This window comes from Papio anubis, chromosome 16 (assembly GCF_008728515.1).
Source record: "Papio anubis isolate 15944 chromosome 16, Panubis1.0, whole genome shotgun sequence".
NCBI classification, from domain to species: Eukaryota; Metazoa; Chordata; class Mammalia; order Primates; family Cercopithecidae; genus Papio; species Papio anubis.
The window spans coordinates 21,932,940-21,951,746 of record NC_044991.1 but is presented as its reverse complement, the minus strand read 5'-3'; the positions used below and the strand labels follow the sequence as shown (position 1 = coordinate 21,951,746).

General features: G+C 44.3%; 1 protein-coding gene across 2 annotated transcripts; it reads left to right on the top strand.

The window, feature by feature from the left end:
• The first annotated feature begins 1,112 nt into the window (after positions 1–1,112).
• On the top strand, positions 1,113–17,321 carry CCDC117 (coiled-coil domain containing 117). Of its 2 annotated transcripts, XM_003905372.5 has the most exons (5): positions 1,113–2,103; positions 2,763–2,813; positions 9,711–9,935; positions 11,817–11,954; positions 14,099–17,321. In XM_003905372.5, exons 1-5 carry the CDS (start codon positions 1,916–1,918, stop codon positions 14,334–14,336), a joined length of 840 nt encoding a protein of 279 aa, XP_003905421.1. In that variant the 5' UTR covers positions 1,113–1,915; the 3' UTR covers positions 14,337–17,321. The 2 variants fall into 2 exon arrangements, with proteins under 2 accessions (XP_003905421.1, XP_003905422.1); XM_003905373.5 differs by lacking the exon at positions 2,763–2,813 and having other exon boundaries at positions 1,115–2,103.
• Positions 17,322–18,807: the final 1,486 nt, after the last annotated feature.

Here is an 18,807-nt window from a genome sequence, read left to right as displayed (position 1 = left end):
CCTTTTCTTTCTCTTGCCCTATCGCCCAGGCTGGAGTGCAATGGCAGGATCTCAAATCCCGGCTCACTGCAACCTCTGCCTCCCGGGCTCAAGCGATTCTCCTGCCTCAGCCTTCTGAGTAACCGGAACTACAGGCGCCCACAACCACGCCCGGCTAATTTTTGTATTTTTAGCAGAGAGGGGGTTTCACCGTGTTAGTCAGGATCGTCTCGATCTTCTGACCTCGTGATCCGCCCGCCTCGGCCTCCCAAAGTGCTGGGATTATACGCATGAGCCACTGCATCCGGCCAAAAGCTGTTTTTTTAAACCTTCCCTCAAATCATCTAACACAACCCCAAATCCTATAAAAAGCCTTTGTAACACCTTCTTAGGGAGACACTTCCTCACCGCAATGAGTGGATAAATCTTTCTTTGTTCAGTTATGTACAGGTGTGTGCTTTGGCTGAAGGGCATTGAGATTGGCATAAGCAATTTAGATTGGATGGTGGTGCTGTTGCGAGATGGAAAAAACAGTGCATAATCAGTGATTGGAGTTGACCATCTGCCAAGCCCAGGGAGGAGATGCTGCCTTTGAATGCCCCAAAGAGACTGGAAGGCTTGCCAATACCTCTCACAAGTGCTCTGAGGCTTTTGTTTTTGTTTAAGTCCTGATTTACTTTTTTTTTTTTTTTGAGACAAAGTCTTGCTGTGTCACGCAGGCTGGAGTGCAGTGGTGTAATTATAGCTCACCGGAACCTCAAACTCACGGGCTCAAGCTATCCTCTCACCTCAGCCCCCCGAGTAGCTGGGACTACAGGCATGCACCACCACACTTGACTAATTTTTATTTTTTTGTTGTTGAGATAGGGTCTAGCCATTTGAGATGGAGTCTCACTCTGTTACCCAGGCTGGAGTACAGTGGTGCGATCTCGGCTCACTGCAACCTCCGCCTCCCAGGTTCAAGTGATTCTCCTGCCTCAGCCTCCCGAGTAGATGGGATTACAGGCACAGACCACCACACTTGGCTAATTTTTTATATTTTTGGTAGAGACGGGATTTCACCATGTAGGCCAGACTGGTCTTGAACTCCTGACCTCAAGTGATTCGCCCACTTTGGCCTCCCAAAGTGATAAGATTACAGACTTGAGTCACCTCACCCAGCCAGCAAATGAGGTTTTTACTTATCTTCCATGCTGTTCTAAGGCACCACCAACTTCATTTGTATTAAAATTGTTACATTTTTATTGATTCACTTATATTAATAACTGATACTTAATGAGTGTGTATTGTACGTCAGGCACTGCTCTAAGGGCTCTAGATTGTTTTTGTTTTGAGACAGGGTCTCCCGGACTCAAAAGATCCTCCTGCCTCCACCTTCCAAATTGCTGGGATTACAGGACTGAGCCACCGCCCAGCCCTGGCTCTAGATGTTTAAATTCATGTACTCCACACATCAACTCCATGATTATATGTACTATTATTATCTCATTTTACCACTGTGGAAACTGAGGTACGAAACTTGCGGAGTGAGGATTTGAACCTAGGTCATACTCTTGGTCAGCCAGAGCCACCCTTTTTTTACATTCGTAGGAAGATATGGTTCACACTGTGCAACACATTGATCTTTTCATTTTACTCTTCTGTAGCTTGTCCATATCAACACATAGCCCCGGCTAAGCGGTTGAGAGACAGCCATTTTGTTTGTAGTCTGGAAGGACTGCAAATCCCGGCATCCCTCGCGGCAGCGGCCCTCTACACACAACAAATCCCGGCATGCCCCTGAGCGGCCCGAGGTGGAGGGTTCTAGAAGGCGTGACGTGGGGTCGAGAGCGGGATCGGAGGCTGGCGTCTTTCGGCAGTCGCTGTGGCTGCAGCTGCCGGGCCTGGGGACGCGGGCGGCCGAGGCCGCCGTCGCAGCTTCCTAGTCTCGCCGGCTATGGCTACGCTCGGCCGGCCCTTCAGCGGCCTCCCTCTGAGCGGCAGCTCGGACTTCCTGCAGCCGCCGCCGCAGCCGGCCTTCCCTGGCCGGGCCTTCCCGCCAGGGGCTGACGGCGCCGACTTGGCCCCGCGGTCGGGACCCCGCGCAGTCCCTAGCAGCCCCGCCGGGAGTGCGGCGCGCGGACGGTGAGGAGCCCGTCGGGCTCAGGGCGGGCGGGCAGGCTGGGCGCCCCTCGCGGCGGGCACGGGCAGGGGCGCGGGCTCCGCGCCGGGGCATCTTGACTTTCCCTCCCCACGGCCCTCCGCGGGAGCTTCGCAGCCCAGTTTACAGATGAAGAAACTGATCCCCAGAGACGTTAACTGTAAGTCGCCTGGGGTCTCACAGCCCAGGAGTCCGGTCCGAACCTCGGCCCGACTGTGTCCCCGAGAAGTGAGACTTCCAGTTGGAACCTGGGCGACTCGGTCTGGGTGCACCCTCGGCGCGGCCGCTGTTAGTGACAACTTTCAGTGTCTCATCTGCAAAGTATGCCAAGCATGGGACAGAAACGGGTCCTCTTAGTGAGATTATGCAAATAAAGTGCTTAGAACAGCGCCTTCCCCGAGGACGTTTTCCCTCGTTTGGTCTTCCACCTTGACAAAACGACAAGTTGAGATTTCAGTGCCCAGTTATGTCGGGGCAACCCACCGTTACCCGACTGACCTGTGATTTGTACCCATCCCACTAGGCTCAGAAAGGGACGTTTGGTGTGTGGGGATGAGGAAGATTATTGGAGCAAGAAAGAGGATCCTGAAAGCACAAGCTCAAGTACATTTCTGAATTGACTGATTTTTGTTTGTTCCAACAGTGTTTCTGTTCACTGTAAAAAGAAACACAAGCGAGAGGAGGAGGATGATGAGTAAGTTTCAGTGGTGGTTTATTCACTCTGTGGTCACCGTTAATTGAGCCCATGTTGTAGTCTAAATTACTTGTTTAAGTGAAAAGGTGAAACATTAGATGAGTGTTTCTGGAAAGAGACACAGGAATTAGTGACACTGGTTGTCTTTTAGAGAAAGTAACAGTGGCAGGTCAGAGGGAAACTTTTCGCTGTGTAACAAATTGTAATGTTTGGATTTTGAGCCATGTTAATGTTACATGCACAAAGTAAAATAATTTAAAAAGTACATATTGAAAAGTTTTTTTTTTTTTTTTGAGACGGAGTCTCCCAGGCTGATGTCGGCTCAATGTAAACTCCGTCTCCCAGGTTCATCGCATTCTCCTGCCTCAACCTCCCTAGTAGCTGGGACTACAGGCGCCCGCCACCACGCCTGGCTATTTTTTTGTATTTGTTTGTTTGTTTTTTTAGTAGTTGTTTTTTTAGTAGAGACGGGGTTTCATCGTGTTAGCCAGGATGGTCTCGATCTTCTGATTTCGTGATCCGCCCGCCTCGGCCTCCCAAAGTGCTGGGATTAAGGCCTGAGCCGCCCCAGCCTGAAAAGTCTTTTTTTTTTTTTTTTTTTTTTTTAAAGTCAGGGTCTCTGTCACCCAAGCTGGAGTGCAGTTGTGTTATCCCAGCTCACTGCAGCATCAAACTCCTTGGGCTCAAAATGATCCTTCAGCTTTAGCCTCCTGAATAGCTGAGACTACAGACTTGTCACCACGCTGAGCTAATTTTTTAAAAAAATTTTTGTAGAGATGGTGTCTCACTATGTTGACCAGTCTGGTCATGAACTTTTGACCTCAAGCAATCCTCCCAGCTCTGGGATTACAGGTGTGAACTGTCACACCAGACTGTATTCAAGTCTTTTACTCCACACCCCTAGTTTTCCCCACCAGAGATAACCATTACCCTTTTCCTGTGTCTCCTTTAGACGATAATCTAAAAATTTACCAAGTTTTCAAGTCTTTTTCTTTCTTTTTTTTTTTTTTGTTTGAGACAGGGTCTGATTCTGTCACTCAGGCTGGAGTGCAGTGGCTATTTTTTTACATTCGTAGGAAGGTATGGTTCACACTGTACAACACATTGATCTTTTCATTTTACTCTTCTGTAGCTTGTTCCATATCAACACATAGAGGTTTACATAATTTCTCTTTAAATAGTTGAGTGGAAGCCAGGCGTGGTGGCTCACACTGTAATCCCAGCACTTTGGGAGGCTGAGAAGGGCAAATCAGGTGGTTAGGAGTTTGAGACCAGCCTGGCCGACATGGTGAAACCCTGTCTGTACTAAAATACAAAAATTAGCTGTGGGTAGTGGTGTGTGCATGTAATCCCAGCTACTCAGGTGGCTGAGGCAGGAGAATCGCTTGAACCCGGAAGGCAGAGGTTGCAGTAAGCCAAGATCACGCCGTTGCACTCCAGCCTGGGCAATAGAGTGAGACTCCGTCTCAAAAAACAAACAAAAAAATAGTTGTGTGGAATTCTTTTTTTTTTTTTTTTGAGACGGAGTCTTTGCTCTGCCACCCAGGCTGGAACGCAGTGGCGTGATCTCGGCTCACTGCAAGCTCCGCCTCCTGGGTTCACACCATTCTCCTGCCTCAGCCTCCTGAGTAGCTGGGACTACAGGTGCCCGCTACCACGCCTGGCTAATTTTTTGTATTTTTAGTAGAGACGGGGTTTCACCGTGTTAGCCAGGATGGTCTCAATCTCCTGACCTTGTGATCCGCCCGTCTCGGCCTCCCAAAGTGCTGGGATTACAGGCGTGAGCCACCGCGCCTGGCCAGTTGTGTGGAATTCTATTGTGGGACTTGGTATAGATAATTAACCAATTTCCTATTGATGGATTTCTAAGTTATTTTCTAATCTTTTGCTATTACAAATCTACCCTGACCATTCTTTTGAAGTTCTTTGTATATGTTTGGAAGTATATGAATGGTTTCCTTGATGCGGAATTGCTGGGTCTTAAAGTGTGTGCATTTTAAAGTTCGAATGTGAGTTTTTGCCAATTTATATGCCCATTAACATCTTCTCAACACAAGTGTATTTTTAAACTTTGGGATTACTGCCTAACTAATACATGAAAAATTACATCTCATAAACAGGGAGTCTAATAGAAAAAGAAGTAAGGCCAGGCGCGGTGGCTCACTCCTGTAATCCCATCACTTTGGGAAGCCGAGGCAGGTGGATCACGAGGTCAGGAGTTCAAGACTAGCGTGACCAATATGATGAAACCCGGTCTGTACTAAAAATACAAAAATTAGTCAGGTGTGGTGGCAGGTGCCTGTAATCCCAGCTACTCGGGAGGCTGAGGCAGGAGAATCGCTTGAACTTGGGCAGCACAGGTTGCAGTGAGCCGACATTGTGCCACTGCACTCCAGCCTGGGTAACAAAGTGAGACTGTCTCAAAAAAAAGAATAAGAAGTAAAAAGATTTCTCAAAGATAATATCCAAGAACAACCAAATAAAAAAGTGTTCAACCTCATTATCTTTAGGGAAATGCGTATTAAAGCCACAATGAGATGCCACTCTACCTCCAGATATTGGGATGCATGTGAAGCACCAGGAACTCTTAAACATGGGTAGGAGTGTAAATTGGGACCATTAGGATCATTAGGCATCCACATTAAAGTCCTGATTTGGCATCCAGCGTAGTGCCTCATGTCTGTAATCCCAGCACTTGGAGAGGCCAGGGTAGGTGGATTTCTTGAGCCCGAGAGTTTGAGACTAGCCTGGCTAACATGGCGAAACCCTGTCTCTACTAAAATACAAAAAAACAGCTGGTGTGGTGGTGCGTGCCTGTAATCCCAGACACCCCAGAGGCTGAGGCAGGAGGAGAAGGCAGAGGTTACAGTGAGCCAAGATTGTGCCACTGCACTCCATCTTAGGCAACAGAGCAAGACTAGATTACCATTTTGGGATGCTGGCTGTATTCTGTATCTTTTCTTTTGTTTTTTTCCCCAGTTACTTTGTTGCTCAGGCTAGAGTGCAGTGGCACAGGCTCAGCTCACTGCCACCTGTATCTCCCAGGTTCAAGCGATTCTCCTGCCTCAGCCTCAGAAGTAGCTGGGATTACAGGAGCATACCACCACGCCCAGCTAATTTTTTTTTTTTTTTGAGACGGAGTTTCACTCTTGTTGCCCAGGCTGCAGTGCAATGGCACAATCTCCACTCAGCACAACCTCTGCCTCCCAGCTTCAAGTGGTTCTCCGGCTGTACCTCCTAAATAGTTGGGATTACAGGCATGTGCCGCCTTGCCTGGCTAATTTTGTATTTTCAGTAGAGACAGGGTTTCTCCATGTTGATCAGGCTGGTCTGGAACTCCCGACCTCAGATGATCCTCTTGCCTTGGCCTCCCAGAGTGCTGGGATTACAGGCATGAGCCACTGCGCCCGGCCAATTTTTTGTATTTTTAATAGAGAAAGGGTTGTGCCATGTTGGCCAAGCTGGTCTCAAACTCCTGACCTCAAGTGATCTGCCTGCCTCGGCCTCCCAAAGTGCTGGGATTACAGGCGTCAGCTACTGTGCCAGAGCAGTATACTGTAGCCTTTTTTTTTTTTTTTTTTTTTTTTTTTGAGATGGTGTCTCGCTCTGTTGCCCAGGCTGGAGTGCAGTGGCACAATCTCGGCTCCCTCGGCACAACCTCTGCCTCCCAGGTTCAAGTGATTCTCCTGCCTCAGCCTCCCGTGTAGCTGGGACTACAGGTGTGTGATAATTTTTTGTATTTTTGGTAGAGACGGGGTTTCACCATGTTAGCCAAGATGGTCTCGATCTCCTGACCTTGTGATCTGCTCGCCTCGGCCTCCCAAAGTGCTGGAATTACAAGCATGAGCCACTGTGCCTGGCCTATTCTGTGTCTTAAATTACATTGTCATTATTGTTTGTTTTGTAATTATTAAGCTGTATGTTTGATGTAATTTTACGTGTGTAGGATTTTATAGTTAAAAAGGTTAAAGAAGTTTAGATTGTTGTTTTAATTTATATTTGTTAATTATAAGTGATATTGAACATCTTTTCTTTTCTTTTTTTTCTTTTTTTTTTTTTTTTTTTTGAGATGGACTCTCACTCTGCCCTGGCCAGGCTGGAGTGCAGAGCTGTGATCTTGGCTTACTGCAACCTCTACCGCCCAGGCTCAAGTGATTCTCCTGCCTCAGCCTCCCAAGTTGCTGGAACTACAGTCGCGCACCACCAGGCCCACCTTATTTTTGTATTTTTAGTAGAGACGGGGTTTCACCATGTTGGCCAGGGTGGTCTTGATCTCTTGACCTCATGATTCACCCGCCTGGGCCTCCCAAAGTTCTGGGATTACAGGCGCAAGCCACTGCGCCTGGCTGTTTATGCATATTTTCTATTGGCTTATTGATCTTTTTCTTACTCATTTATAGGAATTTTTTTTTTTTCTTTTTGAGACGGATCCTCACTCTTTTGCCCAGGTTGGAATACAGTAGCATGATCTGGGTTCACTGTAGCAACCTCCGCCTCCTGGGTTCAAGCGATTCTTCTGTCTCAGCCTCCGGAGTAGCTGGGATTACAGGTGCATGCCACCATGCCTGGCTAATTTTTTGCATTTTTAGTAAAGACAGGTTTCACCCTGTTAGCCAGGATGGTCTCTATCTCCTGACCTTGTGATTCGCTCACCTAGGCCTCCCAAAGTGTTGGGATTATAGGCGTGAGCCACCACGTCCTGCCAGGAAATCTTTATTTTTTATTTTATTTTTTTTTTTTTGAGACGGAGTCTCGCTGTGCTCCCAGGCTGGAGTGCAGTGGCCTGATCTCGGCTCACTGCAAGCTCCGCCTCCCGGGTTCACGCCATTCTCCCGCCTCAGCCTCCCAAGTAGCTGAGACTACAGGCGCCCGCCACCACGCCCGGCTAGTTTTTTGTATTTTCAGTAGAGACGGGGTTTCACCATGTTAGCCAGGATAGTCTCGATCTCCTGACCTCGTGATCCACCCGCCTCGGCCTCCCAAAGTGCTGGGATTACAGGCTTGAGCCACCGCGCCCGGCCGGAAATCTTTATTAAGGAAGTTAGGGGTTTATGTGTGTTGCACTTGTTTTCTTCAAATTTATCCTTTGTCTTTTAATTTTGTGTATGATTTTTTTCTGCCATTGGACACTTTGGATTTTCTAAACTTGTTGATACGTAGATTCATAAAACATTAGATTTGAAAGTTCCCTTAGTTTAAAAATCACTGGGTCCGGCGCAGTGGCTCATGCCTGTAATCCTAGCACTTTGGGAGGCCGAGGCAGGCAGATCACCTCAGATCAGTAGTTTGAGACCAGCTGGGCCAACATGATGAAACCTCTTCTCTACTAAAAATACAAAAATCATCTGGGCGTGGTGGTACGTGCATGTAGTCCCAGCTACTCGGAGGCTGAGGCGGGAGAATTGCTTGAACCCAGGAGGCGGAGGTTGCAGTGAGACCCACTGACCAGAAAATATTTCTGTTCCTTATTGCCTTGGGATTACTGTGGATAACACAGGAAACTTTTTGCTTTTATCTTTTGGGGTTCCCTCTTAAGATGTTATTATAGATGCCTAAATAAATAAATAAAAAGTTTAAAGTATAGAAACTATTGGCTTAAAAAGTTAACCATCTTTAATTTACAAATGGAGAAGTTGAGGCCTTGGGAGGAGGTGGGATGAGACATTTGGATGTCTAATGCCCAGAAGTGTGCTATCATATTATCTTTGGGACTTAATTATCATCGATCTCTATTTAGAAAGTGAACCTACAGGCATGAAATAACTTAGCCTAAATCATGTTGTTGGAGATCAGAGTGCAGAACCCAGCTGTTAAACTCATTTGCATTTTATAGTGGAATTGTTAGATTGTGTGGGGAAATTACCTGTTCCCTTTAGATTTATTTTGCTTTTTGGGGATGTGGACTCTCTCACTGTGTTGCTCAGGTTGGTCTCAGACACTGGGCTCAAGTGATCTCCTTCCGCAGCTTCCCAAGTAGCTGGGACTGTAGGCACACACCACCACACTTGCCTTATTCTGCTTTTTCCTCAAGATGCAACTCATTACTTTACTGTGACACTTTGGAGAAGCCAGGTTAGTTTTTCTAGGTCCTGGTTTCCAAATAAAAAAAAAAAAGGGATTTGATGAATTCTTAAGTTTCTATGAAGTACGAATTTGTTTAGGATGTGAAGACATTATGTTGCAAAGTGGGAGAAAATTGGACCCCACTATTGGTTGGACACTGATAGAGCCTCTGACATTTTGAAGGGGACCAAGAAATTAATGCTGTCCCCCACACCTGTAATATTAATACTTTGAACAAACCTCATGAGATGTACATTTTTGCCCTAAGGGAATATAGAATGGCTGCCAGACCATCTCCCTATATGTTTGATGGAGCAGTAGCAGTATGACAAAATATGCTGAATTGCTGACTTTTGGTTTCTTTGTTTCATTCATTCATTCATTCATTCATGGTTTGAATTAGTGTCTCACTATATTGCCCAAGCTGGTCTTGAACTGTAGGCTCAGGTGATCCTCCTACCTCAGCCACTCCAAGTGCTGGTATTACAGGTGTGAGCCACCACGCCCAGCCAACTTTTGGTTTCTTTACTTCCCACTTGCCCTTTCCAGAGCCAAATAAGCAGGAATGACTTTAAGGTCCCACATTGAACACTTAACTGTTTGAACAGGCAAAATCTTGCAGGTGCATCTTTATTTGGCAAAGAGCAGTAGAAGAAAGCAGTTCAGTGTGGCTGTGAGAATAGCAGGAAAAAAATGCAGTATTTTCCATCTTGTAATCACACACTGTCAAAAAAGTTAGTTTTTTAAATATAAAAATTTGATTGGAGATAGGAATGATAAACGTTTCATTTATATTAGTTGGGATTTTCATTGAATTTTTTTTCTGTTTTTTAGTTGTCCAGTAAGAAAGAAAAGGATAACTGAAGCAGAGCTCTGTGCTGGTCCTAATGACTGGATTCTTTGTGCACATCAGGATGTAGAGGGGCATGGAGTAAATCCCTGCATTAGTGGCCTTTCCGTACCTGGGATATTAGATGTTATTTGTGAAGAAATGGATCAGACAACTGGAGAACCACAGTGTGAAGTTGCCCGAAGGAAGCTTCAAGAGATTGAGGACAGGTAACTGGGCAGTGTATATAGCTGCTTTTTTGCTGTTTCCTTGTAATATCTCTTCTCATATAAGCTAATTCTGTTTATCATTTGGTGATACCTTGATCCTTAACCTCTCAGAAAGACTGTAAGTCAGAGAATTCAAAGCGTATGTTTTGTTTTGTTTTGTTTTTTTGTTTTGTTTTGTTTTTTAGATGGAGTTTTGCTCTTGTTGCCTAGGCTGGAGTGCAATGGCACCATCTTGGCTCAGTGCAACCTCCGCCTCCTGGGTTCAAGCGATTCTCCTGCCCCAGCCTCCCGAGTAGCTGGGATTACAGCCATGCGCCACCAAGCCCAGCTAATTTTGTATTTTTAGTAGAGACATATTGGTCTCTACTAAAGAGACCATGTTGGTCAGGCTGGTCTCGAACTCATAACCTCAGGTGATCCACCCGTCTCAGCCTCCCAAAGTGCTGGGATTACAGGCGTGAGCCAACCCGCCCCCCCCCCTTTTCTTTTTTAATTGAGACAGGGTCTTGCTTTGTCACCCAGGTTGGAGTGCAGTGGTTCACTGCAGTCTTGACCTTTCAGGCTCAACACATCTGCCCCCCTCAGCCTCCCGAGTAGCTGGGACTGCAAGCATGCACCACCACCCCTGGCTAATCTTTGTGTCTTTTATAGAGACGGGATTTCACCATGTTGCCCAAGCTGGTCATGCATTCTTGGGCTCAAGCAAGCCGCCTGCCTCAGCCTCCCAAAGTGCTGGGATTACAGGCGTGAGCTACTGTGCTGGGCCAGTATACTGTAGCCTTTTTTTTTTTTTTGAAACAATCTCGCTCTGTCGCCCAGGCTGGAGTGCAATGACACCATCTCAGCTCACTGCAACCTTTGCCTCCCAGGTTCAAGCAATTCACTTGCCTCAGCCTCCTGAGTAACTGGGATTACAGGTGTCTGCCACCACACCTGGCTAATTTTTTTTGTATTTTTATTTTTATTTTTGGAGACAGAGTCTCGCTGTGTCGCTTAGGCTGGAGTGCAGTGGTGCGATCTTGGCTCATTGCGATCTCCGCCTCCCAGGTTCAAGCAATTCTCCTGCCTCAATCTCCTGAGTAGCTGGGATTACAGGTGCCTGCCATCACACTTGGCTAATTTTTGTATTTTTAGTAAAGACAGGGTTTCACCATGTTGGCCAGGCTGGTCTCGAACTCCTGGCCTCAGGTTATCTGCCCATCTCGGCCTCTCAAGTGCTGGGATTACAGGCATGAGGCACCGTGCCCAGCCATGAAGTATGTGCTTTTAAAGTGAATTCTCATAGAACTGCTAAGTGTTTTCACTTACTGTCTCTGAATATTAATTTTGGTTTATGTGATAATTCTCAGAAAAACATTCAGATTTGATTATATGTAAAACTTTTTTGTTAAATGAAGTGTTGAACAACCCCCTGAGTATAGGTTTTTTTGTTTTGAGACGGAATCTTGCTCTGTTGCTCAGGCTGGTGTAGAATGGCACGATCTTGGTTCACTGCAACCTCCACCTCCTGGGTTCAAGTGATTCTCCTGCCTCAGCCTCCTGAGTAGCTGAATTACAGGGATGTGTCACCACACCCGACAAATTTTTGTATTTTTAGTAGAGATGGGATTTCACCATGTTGGCCAGGCTCTTCTCCAAATCCTAACCTCAGGTTATCTGCCCGCCTCAGCCTCCCAAAGTGCTGGGATTACAGGTGTGAGCTGCCACGCCCAGCCTGAGTATACCTTTTATACTCAGGTATAGCCTCATTTTTTGCTTAGTCTATTGCTGTATTACTTACTGCTTTTATCCTTTTGTATTTTTAAAATTTTGTCTAAATACTAGAATATATAATAGCTTGTCTAAATATTTTTTCTTCTGCTGATGCCTTAATTGATTTAGGATAATTGATGAAGATGAAGAAGTTGAAGCTGACAGAAATGTTAACCATCTCCCCAGTCTTGTCCTTTCTGATACCATGAAAACAGGTTTGAAGAGGGAATTTGATGAAGTTTTTACAAAGAAAATGATTGAGTCTATGTAAGTTTTGGTACCTGATTTCTATTTATTTATGATCTTGCAGGGAAAACCCAGTGTCTAGATTCTGCCCATCCTGTCCTCGTCAGCTCTTTTTATCTCCTGATCACCAGGCAATCGGAGATTGGCTTTTTCCTAGTTCATTGGGTTGAGCAAAGTGCTTTACAAGTAGAAGTTTGAAGTATGGGGAAGTGGCTGCCTTGCCTACTTACTCTTTCTTTCCTTTGAAGACCTAAAATGGACTGTAGTCTGCTATTTGGAAATGGGATGACTGGCAAGAGAGCCCACTCTCTCAAGTTCTTGTGATAGGATACAGGAACCACATTTCAAAGGCTCCTGTTTACCCGGCTTTCTAAATTACCCAGGAACAACATTGAGGCCTAGGAAACAAAAAAAAAAGTGGCCCATCAGTGAAAGTAGTTACTGCAAAGACTGCAAAACAAAGCTCATATTCTTGGCTCATTAGCATAGTCCTTCCAGGCCTTTAGCAGAGCTGTTTTGCTTTTAATCTAAACACAGTTTATGAGCTCAGTTATCTGGTTTCCTAGATCATCAGAGTAGAAGCAGAAACAGCAAATGAGAGCAGAACAAACAAAACTCCTAACAGGGAGCTGTGACTACACTGTGAGGACAAGAGAGGAACCTGGAAAGCAAACACAATAACCTAAAAAGTAAAGTGGCCTGGGGCCTGTGAGTAATGATTAGCCCAGCCCTGTAATCCTGTAGTCCCTGAAGCCTCCATGATCTCAAATTGTCATCATTAACTATGTAAAATAGTAGGGAAGTTGGTTATAAAGTGGCATTTAGGTATTGCCTAGGAAAGACTTTAGATGGAGTTGGTACCCAATGAGGGCAAGTTTCAGGTATCTGAAAAAACCTCTTAGGACACCAGTCTCAGTGAGGCCAGATAGATGAGGCATTATTACCTTTGGATACAGGGGAGATGGTTTGTGCTAGAAGTTCAGCTGCTATTTGGTCTTATCACAGAGCTTTTGCTTTAGGGTCCTATCTTGAGCTTATAATTAACTACCAAGCCCTAAGGGTGGGTAAATAGCCATAAGTAAGCTGGTCACGTTACCCTCCAGCCTAAAACATAGCAGTTTCTGCTTTTGGTAGTTTTCCAGAAGCTAGCCTTTGGGGGTATTTCATTGTTTTGTTTTATTTTTGCTTCCTCTTTGGGCCCAGACACCATCGCTGCCGCAGTGTGTGTATAACATAGTCATTTTGCCTTAACCGTGAAGCTTGTTTTGTTTTGCTTTGTTTTGTGTTTTGAGACAGGGTCTCACTCTGTCACCCAGGCTGGAGTGTAGTGTGGCATGATCACAGTTCACCACAGACTTGACCTCCCGGGCTCAGGTGATCCTCCCACCTCAGCCTCCCGAGTAGCTGGGACTACAGGCACCCAGCTAATTTTTGTATTTTTTGTAGAGACAGGGTTCACCACATTGTCCGGGCTGGTTGCAAACTCCTGGGCTCAAACCGTCTGCCTGGCTCGGCCTCCCAAAGTGATAGGATTACGGGCACGAGCCACCATGCCTGACCCATAAAGCATTATACTTTGTACCTGTACTAAAAGGCATCTGAGATACTTTCAGCATGTTTGTCCAGTGTTTCCTTTTCATTTATAATGATTTAGTATAAGCTAGCTGCCTACATCTAATATTAACCACAGTTTTAAAAAATTTCTAACAGTCAAGGGCTCTATGTTTTCACATTGGATTTTTAGATACTTCCCATTACAGCATCATTACATCCACTTGATTTGGTTAGATATACATGTTGAAGTGTGCAATGTTATGTATTTGAGGGGCGTTTCTAAAGATCAGTTGGAGCCAGGCATGGTGGTAATATGCCTGTAGTCCTAATTACTGGGAAGGCTAAAGTGGGTAGATTACTTGAGTCCAGGAGTTAAAGGCTGCAGTGAGCTATGACTGTGCCACTGTACTCCACCCTGGACAACACAGCAAGACCACCATCTCTTTAAAAAAAAAAAAAAAAAAGAAAGTAAAGATCAGTTTGTGTGTTCTAAATCTCCTGTTTTGCTACCATCAGTCCTTAAGGTATTAGGTAATGTTGGCTTTTCAACCTATAGCTTTTGTTTTCATGTCCTAAAATTTTTTGATAAAAGTCTGTATTTTATGTCTTAGGAGCCGTCCTTCCATGGAGCTTGTTCTCTGGAAACCCCTCCCTGAACTCCTTTCTGATAAGCCAAAGCCATCCTCTAATACTAAGAACTATACAGGAGAGAGCCAAGCTAAGCATGCAGCTGCTGGCACTGCCTTCCCTCAGAGAACTGAACTGTTCTTGGAACCTCGGCAACCAGGGATGTCTCTTTATAATAGTTTGGAGACAGCTACTAGCACAGAAGAAGAGATGGAACTCTAGAAACCAATTTCTACACTAAAGTTGTCAAATGTTAGAAGAGTCCTGTGTTCAGTTATGAGACTCTTTGCATAGTATAGGGACTTGAAAGTTTTATGAAACGGGTGTAATAATATCTCCACCTGTGATTTGGGGGTGGGACTCTCATTTTGGGTAGCCATTTATTGACTTCAACTTTTTGCCAAGGAAGTTTGTCTCAAGGGAAAAGCAGTTTTCTGTGGGGCTTATTAAAGGAATGTTGGTTTACAGTTTCTTCGAAGATTACAGCCTCTTCAAAGACAAGTATAGAAGCTGTATGTGTAAGGGTGACTTAAATCATATATCACATTGTCTAAACTATTCAGACACTTGGAGAATATTCTCCTTGAATTAAAAAAAGATGATTAAGAAGGATGCTCCTACTACAGCTGTATCCTGACAGTTAAGTCACAGTTTAGTGTGTAGATATGAGCTATTTACAGTGGTGCCTATATCTAATTGGGGAGGAGGGAAGAGAGCAGTAGCTTAAGCCTGTTGCTAAGAAATCTAATTTCTTAGCAACTTGTAATTTAGTTATCAATTCAGTATAGCTCGTTGATAGCCAGTAGTATTGTGGCTCTCCTCTTTGACTATGAAAATAATAGAGAAAGTTTTTCCTTCAAGGCTTTTTTGCCTTGTGCCACTGTTACTCCTTGGTTTCCCTTGCGTAATTGATAAGCCCAGTTATTCAGTAATGTTTACAAATTAATTGACTTTCAATGATAGTTAAAAGACTGATGTAACCCATCTGCAATTTGCCTATGGGAGAAGCATCCTTTAGTTCATCCTAAGGAAGTGCTTGGTCAACTAAACCCAGCATTGATAACTTTAGTAATTTTTTAAAAAGTTATACTTGTATTAGCAAGTTTTTTTTTTTCCCCCCCACCGCAACCTCCACCTCCCAGGTTCAAGCAATTCTCCTGCCTCACCCTCCTGAGTAGCTGGGATTACAGGTGCCTGCCTCCACGCCCAGCTAATTTTTGTATTTTTAATAGAGACCGGGTTTCGCCATGTTGGCCAGGCTGGTCTCGAACTCCTGACCTCAGGTGATCTGCCCACCCCAGCCTCCCAAAATGCTGGGATTATAGGCGTGAGCCACGGCGCGCAGCCAGCAAGTTACTTTTAAATGTTAATTTAGAAAACAGTGAATGATTAGCTGAAAATATATGAGCAGGTGACATTGAGATTTACTGAAACAGCCAATTTGACTGGTGCTGAGACTTGTGCAGTAAGCCTAAAAGGTAGTGGAGAATTGCTTCCTGCTAGCAGGAAGCCTTCATCTTCTTGAGTACCTAAACCAGGCTTCAGGTGTCCTTTGAGGATAGCCAGGTTTGAAATTTGTAGTTTCTCAGGAAGAGCTCTTCTGTGTGGCAGGGGCTGATAGGGCAAAATAAAATGACAGTTTCTTTATTGCTACAGAGTATCCACTATAAGTTATTAAATGAGTGTAATGGTATAATGCCCTTCCATCACAACAGGACACCACCCCAGTTTTGTTTTCTGGGTTTCTTCCCCCTTTGTAGGAATCAGATACCTTTTATAGAAAAAAAATGGCTTATGCCACATAAAGGTGAATTTTTAGAAACCACCTTCTAGGCGTTTTTGGAACCCTTACTGAAATCCCTCCCCTTGTTACAGATGGCATAGAAGTCACAAGTCTGTTAATTGGACTGTTACTTCTTTGCCTGTTCCTGCTTTCTCTTTCTGTCTGGATAGTCAGGAAAATATTTAATGTTTAATATTTAAACAAATTATTTAATATCTATACAGTAAAATTATTCAAACTTCAAACCAGTATTGAAAGCAGTTGAAAACCAGCTAATAGTTTCTTAATCTCAGATTTCGAGATGAATGTAAACTGTATTCTTTCGAAATGTGCAAGTGTTTGATTCATGCCGTTTGATAAACTTCTGCCTTGTAGTCATTGTTTGATGGGACCAACTTGTAAAGTTTGTAGCCTTAAACAAATCTCCATGCTAAAAAATGTGTTCCAGTGCAACACAAAAACATGAAGTGACTGCCCAGAGGTAGAGTTAGTGTTTAGGTGGAAAGGAAGATGACAGCTTTCCAAAGAAGGATCTAAAACACACCAAGATTGTCTTCTACAGGAATTGTTGGGCAGGTCTCCGACTAAAGGTCTTAACGATGAAAAGGAAGAAACGAGCCCCCAACCCAAGGCTCTGATACTACTGGTAAATGTAGGAGAGAATTAAGATTCTGTTAATTAAAATCCAAACAGAGCTTATTTCACTAGTCAAGTTACCTGACGTGATAATTATTTCTGCAGGATAATTGATGTTTTATGTTCTTTTTTGGAATTTATCTTCTTGCATATGTTTCTACAAAAATTGTTTTCTTCATCCTTGTGGTGCTTATTCATCTGAGCCGTCTCCACAGTCCCAATGCCTCTGCTTTTTGTTTTACTTTTGTAGCATAAGGGTTTTGCTTTTGCTTTGCCTTAAGATTTCCCTAGGGAGTTATCAGGGCTTTTCGTTTTGTATAGCTTTTGCAGCATGGATCAAACATTGGCTTACTGTGCTAATGTGTGAAGAGAAAAAATTATCTAAAGCAGGTGAGCTTTAATGAACAAATGTGTATTTTATCTGAGTTTGAGTAGGGTGCGTGTGGTTTTTGTTTTTTGTTTTTGTTTTTGTTTTTTTGTAATATGAAGAAAGTCCAGTTCTCATAAATATTAATCACTTAAAAAACTGCTACTCTTTCTTGAAAAGGTACACATGTAAAATTTAGGAAAATAACTAAGGTAGGGGCAGGAACCATAAGAAGAATGTTTACCAGCATGTTCATGTATTATTTTGGATTTGGAACTTGGCTTTGTTTTTCAAAAGTGACAAGAATGGTTCAGTTCTAGGAATGTTCTGGAAGATGCTGTTAATTTTACTTTAAAATGAGAATCTGGTGTTTCTGTATTTTATCGTTTTCAATAAAACTTCTTAAGTGTTTTGGACTTTTGAGATATTTGTATTACTCCACTTAAATAATGAAATCAGATATCTCCTTTCCTCTCAATTGTAGTTGAAGCAGCATTCATATTAGTGAAGGACTTAAATTTATGCTGAAGGGATGATTATGTTGGGATACAGCTTAAGTTTCATATTTGAATTAGCTATTCCCAAAATAGGCAGGGTGTGTGTTGCTGTTCTAAAACCTGTAGACTGCTTTCCACTCAGAGCAATTCACTGCTATTGTTAGTATTTAGATGGCAGTGGTAACTGTGTATTCAAAAATGTTCAAATGGACCAGGTACGATGGTGCATACATGTACCAGCACTTTGTGAGGCTGAGGCAGGAGGATCACGTAAGCCCAGGAGAGACGGACCTGGGCAATGTTAGCAAGACCTTGTCTCTTAAAAAAAAAAAAAATATGTGTGTGTATGTGTGTGTATATATATATATATATATTCAAATGTAGAGTTGGAAGAGTGGCATACAGAGTTCATAGAGGGGGTTGAGGATCTTTGAAAAAGGGGAATGGAAAACCCAGTGATGTTCACTTACGTGGTGGTTAATTTTTTTTTTTTTCAGACGGAGTTTTGCTCTTGTTGCCCCAGATGGAGTGCAATGGTATGATCTTGGCTCACCACAACCTCTGCCTCCTGGGTTCAAGTGATTATCATGCCTCAGCCTCCTGAGTAGCTGGGATTATAGGCATGCGCCACCACACCTGGCTAATTTTTGTGGTGGTGGTTTTTTTTGTTTTTTGAGACGAAGTCTCGCTCTGTCGCCAGGCTGGAGTGCAGTGGTGCAATATCGGCTTGCTGCAACCTCCGCCACCTGGGTTCAAGCGATTCTCCTGCCTCAGCCTCCTGAGTTGCTGAGACTATAGGCACATGCCACCATGCCCACCTAATTTTTTTTTGTACTATTAGTAGAGCCGGGGTTTCTCCATGTTTGTCAGGCTGGTCTCGAACTCCCAACCTCAGGTGATCCGCCTGCCTCAGCCTCCCAAATTGCTGGGATTACAGGTGTGAGCCACCGTGCCCAGCCAGTTCATTTCTTTAAGACTTGACAGGACACTGGGTGGCAGTATTGCCTGCATATTTACATTCTTTGATAAATACATTCCTGATTTGGTGGGTAGGGGGAGTTAAGTTTGGGATACAATTACAAAAAGCATGGAGGCTTTTTTTTTTTGAGATGGAGTCTCCCTCTGTTGCCCAGACTGGAGTGCAGTGGCGTGATCTCGGCTCACTGCAACCTCCGGCTCCTAGATTCAGGTGATTCTCCTGCCTCAGCCTACAGGCATGCGCCACCACGCCCGGCTAATTTTTGTATTTTTAGTGGAGACAGGGGTTCACCATATTGGCCATGCTGGTCTCGAACTCCTGACCTTGTGATCCACCCACCTCAGCCTCCCAAAGTGCTAGATTACAGGCGTGAGCCACTGTGCCCGGCCACGTGATGTTTTAAATCAAAATTTGGAAATCACAACTAAAAA